Source organism: Xiphophorus couchianus, chromosome 4, assembly GCF_001444195.1.
Source record: "Xiphophorus couchianus chromosome 4, X_couchianus-1.0, whole genome shotgun sequence".
In the NCBI taxonomy this organism is placed as follows: Eukaryota; Metazoa; Chordata; class Actinopteri; order Cyprinodontiformes; family Poeciliidae; genus Xiphophorus; species Xiphophorus couchianus.
The window spans coordinates 25,203,377-25,222,763 of NC_040231.1; the positions used below are offsets into that span (position 1 = coordinate 25,203,377).

At 39.2% G+C, this 19,387-nt stretch overlaps 1 protein-coding gene across 1 annotated transcript in view; it reads left to right on the plus strand.

Moving 5' to 3' along the window:
• Positions 1-19,387, plus strand: part of map2k5 (mitogen-activated protein kinase kinase 5) — a 57,703-nt gene that overhangs the window by 12,580 nt on the left and 25,736 nt on the right. Inside the window, exons 8-17 of the mRNA XM_028015137.1 lie at positions 150-214; positions 4,767-4,806; positions 4,930-4,998; positions 6,918-6,999; positions 7,717-7,778; positions 9,960-10,008; positions 10,126-10,199; positions 12,857-12,907; positions 13,030-13,101; positions 14,866-14,895. Coding sequence (XP_027870938.1) covers positions 150-214; positions 4,767-4,806; positions 4,930-4,998; positions 6,918-6,999; positions 7,717-7,778; positions 9,960-10,008; positions 10,126-10,199; positions 12,857-12,907; positions 13,030-13,101; positions 14,866-14,895 — 594 coding nt within the window. The remainder of the gene's footprint in view (positions 1-149; positions 215-4,766; positions 4,807-4,929; positions 4,999-6,917; positions 7,000-7,716; positions 7,779-9,959; positions 10,009-10,125; positions 10,200-12,856; positions 12,908-13,029; positions 13,102-14,865; positions 14,896-19,387) is intronic.

The following is a 19,387-nucleotide window of genomic DNA, read 5'->3' on the forward strand; positions in this document are numbered from 1 at the left end:
CTGATGCCTGGCTTGTTTATGGCTTCCAATAACAGTGTAGCCCCTTCTGCTTCACACGGGCATGCTCTCCCTCTGTCTCTCCTAAACAACGCTGTCCTCCCTACTTCCACAGTACCATAACCTGCATACATGTGTTTGCTGCCCTGTAGATAAATGCCCAGGACCTCCACTATCAGGAGCAACTTGGCCATGGAAACGGAGGCACAGTTTATAAGTGAGTATTGCTCACACATGGGGACCAGCATCACAAGCACAAAGTGACCTGCTGTAGATTGAGATGTATTGAAGTACCTGATCAAGCAGCTAAAATGGTTTTATTTATGCTAAAATGTGAACTTTTCATACTAAAAACATGTTGCTGTGCGAAGAATCGACCATCTTCTGATTCTCTGTTTGGTCATTCATCTCTGTGGTTGGTGTGACATCTATCAGGCTGGTTTGTGTCTCCATCTTCACTTATTTATTCTGGCTCGAAGGTTGCAAACATATATGATATTGATTTGGGGGCTATAAGGTATGACAGCCATTGACTTAATTGGTCTGGAGAGTTGCACTCCGCCCGCCACCGCAAACAGCTCCATCCAGTAGACGAATGTATTACAGACCTGCTGCGTTATGACAAGGTTGGCATTTCTGTTGCTCTTCTATCTTTCTCTCCCCACCTTTTCCTTCCATTTCCCATCAATTCTCCGCAATTGAGCTGTTTTATTGAGATTGAAGTATTGATCACTGCTAAGACTAACCTTGACTTGACAGAGCGCTCCGCTTCAGACCGTCCTCAGCAAAACCTGTAAATCTTCCCGTCGTGGCGCCGGCACAAAACCACCCTTTGTTTTGTTTTCCGTCTTTTGCCCGTTTGAACTTCTTTCACTGCTTTTAAAATTGTTTCGGTAGGCTTCATCCTTTAATAGTTAAAAGGGAATAGGATTGTTCATCAGTTTGGCACCAGAAATGGTTACACTGCACTGAAGAAAGCCAATAATGCAACCCCAACAAATTCTCTGGTCAATTTAGTCCAGTAAAAATCTATATGCATTGGTGCTGAAACTGACATGGTTGAAAGAAGAAGATTAACAAAAAATACAGGGTTAATAAAGCGGCTCTTGATATCGAATGAGTACTTTATTTATAAGTTTGTTGTAAAGTTTAACTTGAGGAAAACAAATTCCATTTAATATAGCTATTACCTACTGATCATTTAATTTGGGTACATTTAATCATCCTTAGCTGTGTTTATGAGCCCAACTCTCCAAGTTTATTTTGCTAAATGTGTTTATATTCTACCTTTACAAACTTTTTGGTGAAACTGAGGGGTTTTTTATGCGCTTTATAATCAAGTAAGTGGAACAAAGTGAATGAAATGATGTTGAGATAAATTTTAGCAGTATATTTGACAAATGAAATAGATTTTCATTTGGTTGACAAACAAAAATCCATCCAGAACAAGATGTTCACATGGTCGCAATGAGCCAGAGGTTATCATAGGCCTCTGTCACACTGCTGTATAGTAATGTTCAATTAGAGAGCCGCTGTGTTTTCATGGAGTATTTATACATATGCGCTCATGGTGTGGGCGGACATTATAAGGTCTTATATCCTTGTCAGTCTCTGCTGTTTGGTGCAGCTTAGATTGGGTTCATCACATGTGAATAGAACTGCAAACGACTCCCCACCTATTAACCTCCTACCCTATTTATGACCCGGAGTCATTTCGACTCGATTGAATGTTACCAACACTTCAGCTCTTCACAGCCACACGTTGACCCTGCTCATCCATCAAAGTCTGCCTCCTCTCCACCCCCCACTTTTTATTACACACTGTTCACCAATCTGACCGGCGTTACAGCTTATAAATACTCTAGCAAGGACACACATGACTCATGGATCCAGCGGGGCAATTAAAACATCACATTTGCTTGGCTGTGTCTGTAGCGACATCTACTTAGACACCCACACCTGGTTCTTTAGCATCGCAGCCCATTTTCTCCATTGATTTTGTTTTCTCACCTCATTGATTAGAGTGTGTATTGAAGGGCTAAACCTATTTGGTTAATGGTTGTGAGATTCTAGGATTGTATCTTGGTCTCTGTTAGTAAAATCTAAATCAGTTCAAGTGAAACACTTTCAGAATAATACAAGCCTCTTATGTATCCAGACGTATTTGCACTTACAGCAAAAGTCAAATAAGAGTGTCTTTAAAGTCTGGAAAAGTGCTGAATTTGATTTTTAAGTTGGATAAAAACTAAAATAGCCTGGAAAAGTGTTTGTATTTACAAACCTAATTCCCTATTTCCTCAATACAATCTATTGAGATTGTATTTTAGGCTTGAATAGCATTAGTGATAGGCTCCTCTTAGCACAACTTGCACACGGTAGCCCTTTCTAGCGTCCAATCAGATCGTTTTTCAAAGCAAGAATGAACCTCCATAGGGCCGATGTTTGCAGATGTTGCTGTTACATCAGGTTTACAGGTGTACAAGAAACATGCAAATTCACAGGTTCTGGCTCTGGATTTTTATATATATATATAAAATGTATATGATTAATTAATCGCAAACGAATGGGATAAAGTCCTGGTCCTAGATTTGAACTTTAACAGCACAAACAGAGATGAAACGATCCAACACCAATGGAAATTTGACTCTGGAGAAGTCGTTCCATTTGTACTAGGACGTCTGAATCACAAGTTCAGAGTTTGACAAATCATCTGTGTGTTGTTGTCTTGACAACAGGTTAAACACTTGTAGTTCCTGTGTAGAGGGAAGAAACATAATAAGTTTATGAATGTTTGTATTTAGGCTTCTTTGAAACCCATTTATGTCGGTTTCAGACAGGATGGCCAGCGAGAAGCACAGGTAGAGTGTCATTTATGTAACCTAGCCGAACACGCATGTCTGTTAGCCCTGATCCAAAAAGGCCCGTGTCTGTAACCCACAGCCCCAAGTTTAGAGGCATCGTGAGAGGCCCTATGAATACTGCATGATGGAGCTTTTATTACAGAGCAAGCTGGAGTGTAAATAAGATCCAGGCAATGGGGCACATTTACTAGGGTCAGATCGGGGGGAAGTGACGGTGGGGGTGCCTATGTAACCTTGTCCCCTAACCTCCCGCTGTCACAAGCTTGTCACTGTAACTCATACGAGGATGCTGGGCCCTGGGGTGGTCAAGGCCAGCCTGAGAATAAAGCTTTGACCAAGCAGTCGTCACGACCTCTTTTACAGCCCTGATGTACTTTTTGTTCTATCTTTGACCTTTTTAACTATTTTACGTGGGATTTATACCTACAGTTTCCATCTCAGTGTATCTGTTTTTGAACCATCTCTTTGTTTATGACTCTAAATAAACTGAAATTGCTGCCTATGTGTTATTTTGCTGTGTCACTCCTCTTCTTAGCATGTGGAGACTTCTCTATCACAATCACGAGTCGTTTGGTGTTGCAGTAATTCTGCTCTGAATCGCTCATACACATGGCTAAGTCGGTACATAACATGTGTACCCCTGCAGTCCTGCATCAATTAACATCCTCCTCTTAATTAAGAGGCAGCTGTCATGCTTAAGTACTATTGATTGTAGCTAACAGGAGGACAGAGAGATCAAAATGAAAACGGGGCCATCAGCTTTCTTCCACGATGAGGCATATGGTCAACATTCCTTTTAGGAAATCAAACATCCCACATAAGTCAGGAAATGTTTAAGTTTATTATTATGCAGCCTTTTCATTTCCATCTTTTTGATTAGGCTGCATGAGAAATGATCATCCATTTTTTGTTTTGTTTTATTAGAAAAGTGTTTTTCTGTCATACTTTAGTTACCATGCACAGGATAGCCACATTGGGTGTTTGCCCTGTTTGTTAATACCTAACTCAGCTCTAATAGTTGCCATTAATTAAAGTTCTGGGCCAGTTTAGGAGCGTGTGCCGAAACAGCAATTTGACACCCCAAAGTTGGACACATTAAGCACACTTTGTACCATACTCACAGAGGGCCCGCTGCATGTTGTTGGGTAAGGATCGCATGTCTTAAACCTGCAAATCAACTGGCCCGCGTGACGTACACCGAACCCACCTCCTCTTCATCACTCGACAGCTGTCGTACAGTATTCGTCCTTGAGGGCTGTATGTTAAGAGCTCTTGAGGTATTGTCGGGGCCACTGTAAACCGACCTTCAAGGCCTGTAACTAAAGCCGACGCATGCTGCTAAGGTGTTCGCTAATTAAATCATTATGGGGCCGGTCGGCGACTGCAGCTTTACCTGCAACTCTAGACTCAAGTCTGGAGCGAATAGAGAAAAGGTTGCCTTGATCTGGTTTTAATCACTTAGCCATTGCTGATTTGAACAACAAAAAAAATCTACTTTTACTGTATTTTGTAAGGAAATCAGTTTTGTGGTTTTCTGGAACGTTATTTCACTTGCTAATTACAGTGAATATGGTATTCTTAGACAAATAAAGTAGTGATTGCTACAGTTCCCTGTCCAGAACGTTAATGAAAGCCTGAAAGTAGGTGGAGATTTGTTTGCGAAGACCTTGGCATATCTTTTGTGCAATAGAAAGGAAAAACTGAACTTAACTGTGTTTAAATCAAGAGTGAACAGAGTCATAGCTGGTTCTAAAAACTGACCATGACCTTTCTAACAATAAAGAAATAATTGTACATACAGTTATTCTTTTAATTTCACACAATTAAAAATGACAGTGAAAGGCAAGGAAGGCAATTTTTACGATTTGAATATATTTGCCCATTTGTTGTTTTTTTTTCTTTCTCTAGAGCATACCATGTTCTCAGCAAGCGTGTTTTAGCTGTGAAGGTGAGAATTCCTCTGACTGTATTGACTCCTTTACTGTGTCTTTTCATTGCACTTAGTTTTATTTTGTGTTTGATTTAATAAACTCTACTGTCTCCTTTCTCTTTTTGTAATGTGCGAGTACAGCTTATTCCTCTGGATATCACAGTGGAGTTACAGAAGCAAATCATGTCGGAACTGGAAATCCTCTACAAGGTTGGTGTCTCCAGCTCTCATCTGTTCCTCTTCAGCAAAACAATTCGTTTTTCCTAATCCTGAATCTTTTTGACCTGCTCTGTTAATTAACTACTGACATTATTTATCAGGGATACTTTTACAAAGTAAAAGTAACATACCAATTTACATGTGTTTTAATTCACGATGAGAAACAAAGATATTAAGTTGAAGTTCCTATAAGAAAGATACGGAGGAGCTATTGTTCTGATAGCAAAAAAAAATCACTACAAGGTTCATGGAAGTAGCCAAAGCTAAGTTGCTGTGCTGCTCTGAAGTGCTTTATTAAGATCAATAGTTATAACATTTGTTGATATAAAATAGATTTTGATCTTGGGGTTAAATAAGTGCAACTAATAGACCTGCTTTAACCAACTCTGCATCATCACTGGGATTAGTTTAGGCATTGAATGATTCACAAAACCAATCATTTAATCCATTTCATGTTAAAGGGCTCCTGCTTTCACTTCATTTGGTTTCTAAGCAGCGCTCCAAAAATAACACGTCATTTATAGTTCCTGCAATATTCGGTTTTTAAAACATCAGTTATTATGAATATCACGGCACAAAGTTACTGTGGCAGTGTGTGGCTACTTTTGATACTAAATCAGGATATGCTGCAGATTCTCCAAAAGGTTTCTGCTTATTTGTCATAAAAAGGAGGCTGCACAGTGGCGCAGTTGGTAGCACTGTTGCCTTGCAGCAAGAAGGTCCTGGGTTCGATTCCCGGCCGGGGTCTTTCTGCATGGAGTTTGCATGTTCTCCCTGTGCATGCGTGGGTTCTCTCCGGGTACTCCGGCTTCCTCCCACAGTCCAAAAACATGACTGTTAGGTTAATTGGTCTATCTAAATTCTCCCTAGGGGTGTGTGTTGTGTGTGAATGGTTGTTTGTCCTGTATGTCTCTGTGTTGCCCTGCGACAGACTGGCGATCTGTCCAGGGTGTACCCCGCCTCCCGCCTGGAACGTAGCTGGAGATAGGCACCAGCAACCCTCCCGACCCCATTAGGGACAAGGGTGAACAGAAAATGGATGGATGGATGGATGTCATAAAAAGGCCTCAAAGTGTTTGCCCATCTCAGAACATAATCTGTTATTCACAATCAATTCCTAGCAAAAAGAAAAAAAGTTTTCTTGGTGGTAAAATGCATGAAGCTCCGTTCCGGAGCTCATCTGAAGGCCTGGTGAAGTTTGGAGGTGACCTCTGCACACTGTCTGATCCTTTCTACTTTGTTTTAATACCACCAGATTTACTTGTGAGAAAATTCCACAACAGGACATTTTGCACGTTGTTATTTACTCAGCTCTGCTCCTGGGAGCAAACCAGTCTTTCAAAAATGTTTGTAAAAGCAGGCTTGGTGCCAAAACGCTGGATTTTATACAACACTGGACATGGAGGATGATTAGCATAGCTGATTTCAATCATTTGGAGGGATGACCTGATATTTTTGGCAAAATGGTGAAGGAAAATCTACATGGTAGAATGGTAGATTTATTAGGTCCTATCAGTGGAGTCATATTTAGCTGCTGATAAATATTGGTAAGAGTCGTTAAATACAGAAGCATATGCAAATGGTTTATCTTTCAGTGATTAAATCAAAAGGAAGTCTGAGAATACTGCTGACTGTTTTATTAAATTGAGAAAGCCTTCTGCATTGTGTATCCATATATTATATCCGTTATTTCTCCCTTAGGATGTACTACAAACACTGTCGCCATTATTAGACACAATGAAAGATAATCCCTTCTAAAAATTTGAAAGGAAAACCACAGTAGAACAGTAGTTTACATTAGCAAAGAAAGAAAGTTTTGCTTGGGCTAGCAAGATGGCAACCACTTTTCCAACTTTATAAATAAATCAAAATGCTTTGAGTTTATCTTAATTGATCTTCTTTATTTGCAGTGCGATTCGCCCTACATCATCACTTTCTTCAGTGCCTTCTTTGTGGAGAACAGAATTTCCATATGTACAGAATTTATGGATGGTGAGTTTTTCTGCTACGTTGCTTTCTCACTTGCTGCCTACGGCTACGCAGAAGAGACTTGAGGGAACAGCCCAGCTCTGTCTCTCTGCTGAGTATCCATTTACACTTCTGCAGATCAAAGGATCGTCTGATCGCTGTGAGCTGCTTAGCATGGCTGTGTGCTAAAAGCTACAAGGGCGTGATAAATCTTGACTGAAGTGCATTTGGAGATGTATGCACTGGTGTGAGATCGGGGACAGTGCGGTTCTTAGGTGTGTGTTTGTCTAAGTGCGTGTTAATGCAATGATTCCCATGTTTCACACATTCAGCAGTACGTCAGTAAAGTCTAACTTCTGACTACTTCATGGAACTTTTCTTAACCTGAGTTACTAGTAAAAGTAAACATTATGCTCGGATCAGTTATTTGCATTATAGAATATGGAGTATAGCAAAAATCATTATGTAGTTTGACGTCACAGTGATGTTTAAATTGGAGTTTTTCTTATGATTCTGGAACTACGTTTTAGGACAAATAAACAGTTTTGAAGTGAAATTCAAACTAAACTGATATTTACTTTTAAACAAAATCTTAAGCCAAGGCATTTTTCTCCCCACTCAAATTTTACATGTTTTCTTTACTATGATTTTCCTTTGTATATTAAAGAGGAAATGGAGCATTCAGTCATGTTACATAGGTTAAACCCAGGCCTACAAAGATCTTTGTTTTTTCCCATGCAGGTGGATCTTTGGACGTCTACAAAAGAATACCGGAGCACGTTTTGGGAAGGATTGCTGTGGCAGTAAGTTTCTGAGCAGAGCGATAGTCATATCAGACATTTATTTTTAGTAGAGTTAGCGAGAGGGTGGTGTGCGTGTCGGATCCTTTTCTCTTATATTTTCTTGTCCCTGTTAAAGCCAGCTTTTTGACGGAGGTGGCCTTGAAGTCGATTAATGCATGGCTCTTTTCCACACTCATTACCCTCCCTCCGGCTCCGGCTCCTCTTTTGTGTTGCTTCCCCTTTAACTTTGTCCGTAATCAAACAGTGACAGCTATTTAATCAGTGCTAATTCTGTTTCACAGCTTTCCCTCCTTTCTACTGTCACAGTTGTTAATTATCACTGAAAGAAAAGCACCCGGGGAGGTTGCCAGTTGTTGCTCTTGTACCACAACCTTTCAAGACAGTTTTGTGTTTCGTTAATTTCATTCATCTCCTTATGTGGCATATCAGCGGCGGATGACAAAAGCCTTGGAAGTGACTTGCATATTGTGTAAATGAAGAAATCACTGCAAAGTGGTGAAAAACATTTGAAAATGAATAATAGTTAAACACCCATTTGGCTTTCTAAAGAGGATCTGTCAGGTGGAAGGAACAGTTTACACGTGCCACACATCTTTAAAAGCCTTTCTTTCTCACTCGACTCACATTCATGTTATCTTTTCCAGGCATATTTCATTAGTTCCTTTATTTGTTATTTAATTGTGTGACTAATTTCCAACCTTAAATAAAATGATGATTGTATTTGAGAGTCTTAGCTTCCAACATAGTTTCCCTTTTGCCACAACAGTGCAAGAGAGATTTAAAATCGATTCTAATTCAAAGGATGTTTATGATGTTTCCATATATATATAGTTTACATGATTAATGATCCATTTGCATTGATGTAAAATGTAAATATCAATCCATATCTTCAACTTTAAGATGTTTATTTTTACATTTTTAAATGTTTATGTCAATGCCTGTGAAAGCTTTGAAAGAAAATCAGTCAGTTATGAGTCGATATACTGTAGATGAAAATGATTGTGTGAGATAAGCATATGATATTGCATCGTATCGATTGCAGATTTGTGAATTTAACTGAATAGAAATCTTATCATGACATGCTTTGTGATACGAGCAAACATCGTACATCATTCAAACAAAATGATATAATATCCATCCAGCCATCCATCCATTTTCTGTTCACCCTTGTCCCTAATGGGGTCGGGAGGGTTGCTGGTGCCTATCTCCAGCTACGTTCCAGGCAGGAGGCGGGGTACACCCTGGACAGGTCGCCAGTCTGTCGCAGGGCTGATATAATATCACATTGTGATAAAGCAAGTGATTTATTCTCATAAACCACACGCAGATGAGGTACAACATGTCAGCTTCTTCCATATTTAATATTTGTTAATAACCCATACCGTAGGTTTTTCTATTTTGAAACAAAAATGGTGTGAAATATTCTAACTTATCATTTATATATTGTTGCTCCAATGAAAGCAGACCTGTCTGCTTTATTTAATTAACATTTCCACAAAGGTTAGTTGATATTATCAATCTATTTGTATGTAAGCACTTTTAACACACGTGAGTGGTTGGGTTTAAATGTTGTGTTCTCTGACAAAAACCTCTACCTGTTTGAAAACTCTGGTGCTCATGTTTTACTGTGAGACCACCAGATTGATTTGGTTCAACCAAAGACATATCAGGTCAGAACCAGGGCTGGTGCTAGACCCGGCTCTTAACTGATTCTGTAAAAGAGCCGGTCTACTTTTCCACCACCTGAGAGCAGGAGCCACGACATTACGCCAGTAAATGTCCTTCAAACTGTTCAACAACCAGCAGGGCTAGTGAATCACAATACCAGCTGTGGAAAACGGGAGTTAATCACAGCTTTCTGAGCAAAATATTTTAGCACCACCTGGAGACATCAAAGGACTCACAGAACTGAGTCAGAGATCAAGTTCATGTATTCGGTGGAAAATAATCAGCCATGAGCGCAGCTGTAAACGGCATGTTGACCTGCTTCGACTCTGACAGCTGATTTCAAAATAAACAGCCATTTTTTTTTGTTACTCTGATAAGAGTCTGGCATTGTGTTACGAGTTCTGCTCGTGTGTTTTTACATTTGACTGATTAAAAACGGAACGAAAACGAGTTTCAGATTTTTATCTGTTTAAAGTCGTAATCTTTCTGTTTTCTCGACGCTCGTGTCCCTAGGTTGTAAAAGGCCTGACATATTTGTGGAGCCTGAAGATACTTCACAGAGGTGAGTACGGTTGCTGCGTTATTAAAAAGAGAGAGAGAGAAAAAAAGGGCAGAGTTGATAAAGACAAGCGGCAGAGTGCTGATGTCGCAGTTCTTATCAAGCAGTTTGTCTCCACAGATGTCAAGCCTTCCAATATGCTGGTGAACACCCGAGGACAAGTCAAGCTGTGTGACTTTGGTGTCAGCACGCAGGTACTCTGATTTGTTTGTGTTGGAGTGAATGAAAGAATGCAGGATGGAAATGCGAGGAAGCTGTAGAGTGGAGCTGTGCTGCCGCAGCCCTGTGCATTCATAGTGTGTGTGTTCACGTGGTCAGCTTGTCAATCACAGCGCTCATTCTACACTCAAGACATCAGAGCCATCCCCAGGGTCATCTTCTCACATTAGCGCCCCCCCTCTTCCATTGTTCTGCATCCTCTGAAAAAAAAAAATCACTTGCTATAATTATGACACACACACACACACACACCCCGCCGAGCCGCATTGATATGTATTCAGTAGATTGGAGGGGAAAGCGTAGGCGGCAGACAATAGCCTTGTCATCACGTGTGTGTGTGCACGCGCCAAAGTGTGTTTTGTAATGTAATCATCAGGGACAGACCTTCACCGTCCCCAAAACACCCAGAGCCGTGGACTCGGTTTTCCCTTTCAGCATCCTGGCACGCAAACAGTTGCCCTTCTTTGGAAAATTGGTCCTTCATTCATAACCTTCACTTTCTTGGCTTCCTAAAGGTGAACACATGTGTCCCACCCCTCTTTTTGTTCTATTTTTTTTGTTTACTTATCTTTTATGCATGTAAACCCTTCGTCTTTGCCTCACATTCAGTAGGTGGTTAAGAAAAAAACAGCCATATGGGAGCAGACAGGCATTATCAGGGTTGTGTCACTGATGACATACACACTCTGATGCAGAGATGGGGACTCGAGTCACATGACTTGAGACTTGACTTAGAAAAAATGCTCAAAGACTCTGACTTGACTTTGACTTTCACACCATTGACTTGGGACTTTACTTGACTTGAAGCTGTTTACTTGAAAAGACTTGATATTTTACTCAAAGTCTTAAAATTTAAAACACATATTTATAAAGTGGCCCCATTAATTCATTTCACTCATTCCGTATTAACAGGCGCAGACCGTCCCTCTATTTTTCCACACTCCGTATGTATGTGTGCGTAAGCTGCAGCACAACCAATCGAATTCACAGGATTTAAAAATAACAACGGGGAAAAAACGAGAGAAGAAAAAACGCTCAAAGCAGATATGCTCCTGTGAGTAATTTCTTTTGGGTACATCAATCATGAAATATCCAACTGAAACCAGAGTGAAACATGCAAAACCTGCAAGAACCGGATCTCAGATGGAGATACAACAATTTCCAACTGTTTGGCATTTGAAATTGCATAAAGAACGGTGAGCGGTTCTTTTCATTTACTATGGGATAACTGACTAGCTAACGTCGTGTTAGCAACTCTGGGTTACGTTGGTGATGCCACTTATCTTTAACTTGTCTACTATGTTTAGTCTTGCTGTATAAATCTGGTGATTCAAGCGTATCCACATTAATGTGCACCGTGTTAGCTCAGGAAGCCGGTGGATAGTGAGCGGGGCTCCGGATCAGAAAGCAGGTTCTGGACCTGAACTCACGGAAGAGAGTTTGTCTCTGTCCCATCATAATGATGAACCGGGTCCAGTTCCATCACAGGATGGATGGTGTATTCATAAGGGAAAGTACGGTTTCTTACACCCTTTTCCCACCCTGCTACCATATTAGTATTTTCCCATAAATATTCAGTCCTCCCCCCACGGCTCTTATGTTAGTTTACTCCCCCCTCCTCTGACAGTAGCACCGAACAGAGGCATTTCCCATATTGTCAAATCCAAAATTTGACATAAATTTATGTATGTCTTAAAATACACAGAAGTATTTGAAGACATCTATGTTGGGAAATTATATTGACAATAAATAGATTGTTCACTGCAGTCAGTGCATGTCAGTCTACTGTTTTTTCAGTTATAACTCTTCTGTTGGCGGCGTGATGGTTGTTGCACAGAACCCATTACCAAGTGGTATAATTTTGCTAGAAAAACAAATCAAAATCCAGTAATTTTGCTATCCTTCAGAAATTGCTGTAACAGTAAAAAATTGTACAATTGTAAGGATCCCGAACGTAACGCTGGGGGGTAGTTCTGAGTGTTTCTGGATGGTAATGCAGCACGTTATTTTGTCTTGGTTAGTGATTCTGGCAAGCTTGATTCACGCAACATGTTTTTATCAATACTGAGATGTGAAATTGGCTGTAGATTTAACCCCACTTGGATTAACAGATATTTATTTTACCATCACATCCAAATTCAAAACCACTGTGCTTTATTTGCAATGAGTGCATTGCGTTTTTGATTTTCAAAAGAACGCATGGTCTATTATTTACATTTAGCATATTTGAAACATTGTTTAAAAAAAAAAAAACGACTTGAAAGAACTTGAAATTCCAAGCTCCTGACTTGAGACGTGACTCGACTTTTGCCTGTCTTGACTTGAGACTTGACTTGAACGTCTTGACTTGAGACTTGACTCGGACTTGAGGACAAAGACTTGAGACTTACTTGAGACTTGCAAAACAGTGACTTGGTCCCACCTCTGCTCTGATGCCTTCATCTCTTGTTTGAGGCCTGAGCGCAGCCCACTACCTTGGCAGTAGATTTAGGGAATGCAAATCAGCCATAGGTGGTGTTTTATTTTTGAAACTGTAAATTGTAAAACCAATTAATGTTATTTGTGTTTAACTATTCATATAATTTTAAGCTTACTTACGTGATGTGAAGCAGTCTTTTATTTCCTTTTGCAGCTTGTAAATTCTATAGCAAAAACCTATGTGGGAACCAACGCATACATGGCAGTAAGTTTTCTACTTTTTGTTGTAATTTAAGGTAAAATTTAGCATTTTGATTTTAGATGCATACATTTTTTTGTTTGTTTTTGGTTTGTTTGAAGAATAAGCTAACTTGTTTATCTCGACAGCCTGAAAGGATATCAGGAGAGCAGTATGGGATTCATGCTGATGTCTGGAGTGTGGGCATCTCTTTCATGGAGGTATACTATTTTTTTATTTTATTCATTTATTTTTTTGACAATAACTTCATGTTTTTCCTTCTATATTTCACACAGAAAGGAATGTGAAAATTTTGCAAGGAGAAAAATATCAAATGTAAAGTAAGGCAGTAAAAGGTGGGAGTTTTCAGAAATCTTCCACAGCCTTGGGATGAGCTGGGGAATTTCAGAAATATTCAAACCTTTTATGAACATTATGGAAATTTATATGAATCAGATGGAAATCAGAAAATTTTATTCTGATTCTGCAATGTCATATTTGCACATTAAACATTCATAAAAAATTGAAAGTTGTTTCACTTCACTAGTCATAGGGACCAAACGTATTGCTTCAATTGTCTTGTTTCTTGGGACTCGGTAGTTTGGAGTTCTAGAAATTTCCTGTGGTGGAGGAGTTTATGCAGGACGCTGGGCTCAGTACCTGTATGTGGAATAGCATAGCTGCACTCAGTTGTATTGGTATTAAATCTGGTTGCTCGGGTCAAAATATTGTTGTAATGTATTTTCAGTAGATATACCAACCTTTTCTTTAGGAATTTCTGGACATAAAAAGGGAATAAGCCCAGATTTTACCCAAGGCTTTATACATCTACAGCTGAAACGTAACGTTAATATCAACTATTATGTGTGTGTCTGTGCATGGTCATCTTTTTTCCATCACTCTACACTTTGTTGATCATGTTTGAGAGACACACTGCTGTCTAACATTTCAGCTTAACAACTAGACTTTCCCGTTCTCTCTTCTTCCCATTTGCACTATTGATTTTCCATTCGTTTCTGTCTGCAGTCGTCTCTCTGCCATGCAACAAATGATTCATGCCCCTCTCTCACCTTTGTTTGTCAATAATGTTTAATTCAATCACTCTGGCCAAAATGGATGAGCTCAGTATGATGCAGTCCTGTTGAGATTATTAACAAATAATCTGTGTGATGAAGATGACCCATCTCTTCGTCGCTTGCTACTGGTGAATGCATTAAGCAAAAAAAGGAAATGGCCTTCAGTTTCACTCAGTTTGGGTCAATTTTTGAGCCACTGCTCCATCTATTTGTGATCAAAAAAATAAAATGTTTGCTTTTGTTGTCATGGGGGCACTTTCAGATGAAAAGTACCTACCTCGTCAAAATGTTCTAAAGGCGGCGACGTGTCAAATAGCGTTTCACTCAAAATAGCACAGGTACGCGTTTTATTATGCAAGGCATTCACTACGTTGTCCTCCTGTTCTTTATCTGTCTATGTTGTTCTTGGGGGGATTGCATGGAGGTTATTAAGTAATAGCTGACATTGTTTGACCAAGAAGTATTACCAGCAGGTGGGCACTAAGCTTACTTTGAAGGCTGAATGTCTCCACTAGTACATTTGCTTCAGCACCCACATTCTCTCACTCTGTCCATTTCTGAATACAAGAAGAGGGAATACAACGCTGTTTGAGCGCATAAAATTTAAATATACATTTCAATATAAAGCTTAATGGTGTTCAATTAAGTTGCATACAAGAGCACATGCTCCCATGTAAAGTTTATAGCCAGTATTTGCCACAACATTCAGCCCAGTTGTTATGAGTGTGTTTCTTTGAGTGTCCTAATAAAGCGCTATATAATTTTGATGTTATTAATTTTTTCCACTGTTGGGATTTTTCACACATGCATTCACATAGGAAAATAGAAATTGTATAAAGTGTTTGTGTAGTTCGTTTTTTGATGTTTTAAGATCTCCTTTATTAGTAATTATTGTTCTACTTCTTACAGTTGGCTCTTGGCATGTTCCCGTACCCTCAAGTAAGTCTCTTTTAATTTTTTGTGTTTGCATTTGTATTGTATTTATAAGTATGAACTGTACGTGACAGATAAATAGCAGTATCTAAAATGTAGCTAGGCATTATGCACGATTGTTAAAAGCGATGGTTTCAAAACTTCTCTATAATACAGTAAAGTCTTAATGAGCGGCTAATGATAGCGCCACAGTAACTGGAGGTTTCTCTGGCTTAATAGGCAAAGAGTCCTACAACACAAACGCTCACCCACCTGTTGCTGTGCACTTTTGTCTTCCTCACAAGGTAGAAAAATTAAGGCATTTGGAAATATGTCTAGTCATGAAAAGCACCATCCATCACTCTTATTTAGTTAACACAACTTTAAAACTACATTTAGCAAGCTAGTGAATTTAAGCTGCAGATAGCCTAATTAATAACCAGCTTGTATTTCTTGAAGTGTTTTATAATAGTAGAAAACATTACTTCATGTTCTATGAAGTAATGTTTATTACTCATAGTGCTATAAAATTTGACATTTTTTTTCTTTCAATTTTCTTCTAGACTTCCTGTTAGTCTGTATTAAAATCAAATTAAGCATTAATGTTTAATATATAACAACAGCACTGATCAAAATTTTATGTAATTCCAACGAGTTCTTGCTTTTCTGTTTTTTTTAAAGGGATGATTTTATCAATTAATATAGTTTGAAATGTGTGTGTAAATAGTGTCAGATCATGATATTTCTAGTCTAGGTTGTTTTACCCCCCAACAAATTCCTTTGGTTATTTTATTGGGGGTGGAGGTTCTGCAGATAGCTCCTGAGTGACACTGATATACTGATAATCCTTGGAATTTTTTGTTCCTATTTATACTGATAAATATTTGTTGTTTAGATACAGCTTTCGGTGTATGAGGCTGTTGTCTGGGCCCGTTCCCTCCTCCTCATTACAGTAAATTAAAATCCTCCTCAAATGTAATTGCTGACTACAGAAGTGACTTCCCAATCCCATCAAGTCTTAATTAGTACTTTAAGTTGGCTTTAACTTGCTAATCTGTCCCTGAGCAATCTGAATCTGGTCACCTCAGGTTATCTGCTGGCTGCTCCCCTGCTAGGAATCTAAAGAAGCGGATTTATGTTCAGGATGTATTGTGTGAAAATCAAGCTCTCTTTAAAATAAAGTAAAGAGCCCTTGACTTTATTGCAAGAATATTAGTAATTTTGTAAAAAAAAAGATTTCGATTATTTTTACGTTTTTCAGTCTTGACAGGATGCCAAGGATGTTGATGGATTTAGTTGGACTATATGGTAAAATTTAACTGTGGGGGAATGAATGAAGGGATCACAAATTCTCTATAAAAGCCATATATTTCTTCATTTTTTTTGGTCACATCTATACCAAGGGTATCTGCATTTACAGAGAGGCGTGCATCTCCTTTTTCTGTTGGCTAGGTAAGCTAAAATACAGCATGTCACAAAAGTGAGTACACGTCACATATTTTTGTAAATATTTTATTGCATCTTTTCAAGGGACAAGACCCACACATACCTATTTGTGTCTAAACTGCTGGCAGCAAAAATGAGTACACCCCTAACTCAGAAAGTCCAAATCATGGTTTGAGTGTCATCATTTTGTGTGGCCACCATTATTTTCAAGCACTGCCTTAACTCTGTTAATCTTGAAGTAGATCTTCACAGGTTGCCACTAGAATCCTCTTTCACTCCTCCATGACATCATCTTCTGCTTGAGGATGCCCCACAGATCCTCAAAAGAGTTCAGATCTGGAGACATGCTTGGCCAGTCCAGCACCTTTGACAAGGCAGTGGTTATCTTGGAAGTGTGTTTGAGGTCATCATCACATTGGAATACTGCAGTGGACTGGAATACTGAAAATAATGCTCTGCTTAAGTATGTCACAGTATATGTTGGCACTCAAGGTTCCGTCAGTGAACTGTAGATCCCCACAGCCTGCAGCAGTTATGCAGGCCTAAACCATAACACTTGAGAAATGGTTTTATTTGAGTCATAAAAGGCTTGTGAACGGTGCAGTTGCTTCTCCAGAACCTGGTAGCTGACTGGAAGAATAAAATAAATGACTTTTCACACAGCCCTTCTCTCTTGTTGGTGTTACTTTGTGCAATGCAACTGCCTCTCCATCACCTAGGATTTACACTTCATGTGTCTCCGCTGTGCTGCGCACTTTACCGGCAGAAATCAGCCATTACTGACCACGCTGATTTAGAGCATGGACATCAGTGCATCAAAAACTGCGCGCAGACTTCCAGGCCAAAGTTGACAGTTTCTGTGAGTTTGATGAAAAGCAGCTGGACACAACATGTCACCAGATCAAGTCCCCCTCCAAGTCTGACCATTTCTAAATAAATGCAACTTATACATGAGTGGGACTTGAAGTCCAAAAAAATGCAGTAATTAAGTATTAATCTATAACCTAGTTGGCGTGTTTACATAATCAGTGAGGCTGATTCCAGTAGATATTGCTGTTTCTAATGTTCATTCTCAAAATGAGTCATTGTGAAAGGGGAGAAAATGTATATTTCTATGCAACAATACACATCTGCAAGTCAATATATGGAGAGTTTGTGTTTGCGAATTTAGTCTTGAGCTGGTCTAGTTTTGGTTAGATGTTCCCTGATTTACAGTAATTCTGTCATTCTTATGTAGTTCCTTCCTCACCTAATTATTTTGAGGGATTGCACAGAATATTTGGAATATCTGTCAGTTGTTTATGCTCTCGCGTGTCCAACAGTTTCCTTATTTCGGTCTTAATTTTCCCCTAACTCCATATGGCACTCTAGACAGTTCACCTGCAGGGTGTGGCAGAGCTATGTGGCAAGAACGCTCGGATCCAGCTCGTCAAGCACAGCCAGCCAAAGTCCTCGGGCCTAAGCTGTCATTTTTTTTTTTCAGATGTTGGCACAGCTGTTTGTGCAGCCCTCGTCCCCGCTAAACTTCAAAGAAAACATTTCAGCACAGAACAACGAAGTTGGTTAAGATCGCGTGTGAATCTGTGACACGAATTTCAGCCTTAAAGTTGCCAAGGATGCTGGAAGAGTTACGTTTGGCTTGGAGGCATTCGTAAATTGCACTTCCAAAGAAAGCCAATATTGTGCTTGGGATGTGTCATTCATACTGTAAAATTCTGAGGATGTCTGCTTGTTTTCTATTTGTTTTTATTTGCAGCTTTTTGTTCAGCCGGCGCTCATTCATCCTTTTGTGTGTGTGCGTGTGTACATGCAGAGTGGAGTCATCACCTCATGTTTGCTATGATTAGAGATGGTCTCTTTAATTCCACTTCACCACATGTTGGGATTCATTTGCGTTCTTTGTCAGGAGTTAATGGAGTTTTGCGCGGCTCGCTCTGAAAGTCTTTGAAGACACCAGACCTGATGATGTGATGTGTATACAGCCGCCAGCACTATTGCTTCTGATTGATTTGTTGTCGTTTTGGTTTGCTCTATTGTTTTGTTTCGCTTCATTTTTGTCATATTTCTCATATTTGAATAGATTCCCGGATGAAATATCGTGCCATTCTGAGTTTTTTTTTTTCCTTTTTTAAGATACTTCATTACACATCACTGCATCTATCAAAGACTACAGACACTTTCCCTCCGTTACTTTTTTCCCCCTCAACATAAATAGAAAGATTATGATTTCTATTTCTTCTTTTTACTCTCTGGGTAGTTGTAAACGAAGTTCTGTGTGTTTGTCAGCACCCCACGTGATTACAGATACTGACAATAATATTACCCTTTTTCAAAGAGTTAATATTGGGGATTAACTTAAACAAGCGAAAGCGCTGACAGTTATGTAAAGAAGTCCAGACTTTTCCATAATATTCATTATTAATTATTAAAATATTTTTTATGATCCGTCATGGTGGAACCACAAACATCTGCATGTTTTAATTGCATTGTAAGAGATGGAACAACAGTATTACGTAACTGTAAAAGTGTAAGGAAAATATATATTTCCAAATTAAAGATTGGACACGTAGCATCTGTAAAAAATAGTTTTGGACTATAACTAGATATTCTAAGTTAGATTTAGATCTGACTTTGTGTGGACCATTCGACCTCGTGAATAAATCTCCTAAATATTCTATTACTTACTTCTGAGTGTAAGTTTGATTGAAGCAGAATCACCATCTCAGGTGTGTTGCAGGACTAATCGGATTAAATGATGGTGACATGGTGCAAATGGTCTGTTCAGGGTGAAATGCAGTGTTTTTTCTACACCAACAAGTCATACAGTCTAATTTTGGTGTCATCCGACCAGACTACCTTCTTCTTGGTTTGTTCCAACGGTACTTCTTCTTATCTGTTACTTCAGCGAGGATAGATTGGAGGAGGGCATTACAGATTCTCCCACATAAACTGTGGATTGCTGCTGTTTCCTTTCTCTTTCAATCATGCACTACTTTTTTGTCTATCATTTTAACCTCCTTAAATGCATGAAAGTATGTGGTTGTAAAATGAATGTGGAAAAGGTTGAGGCATA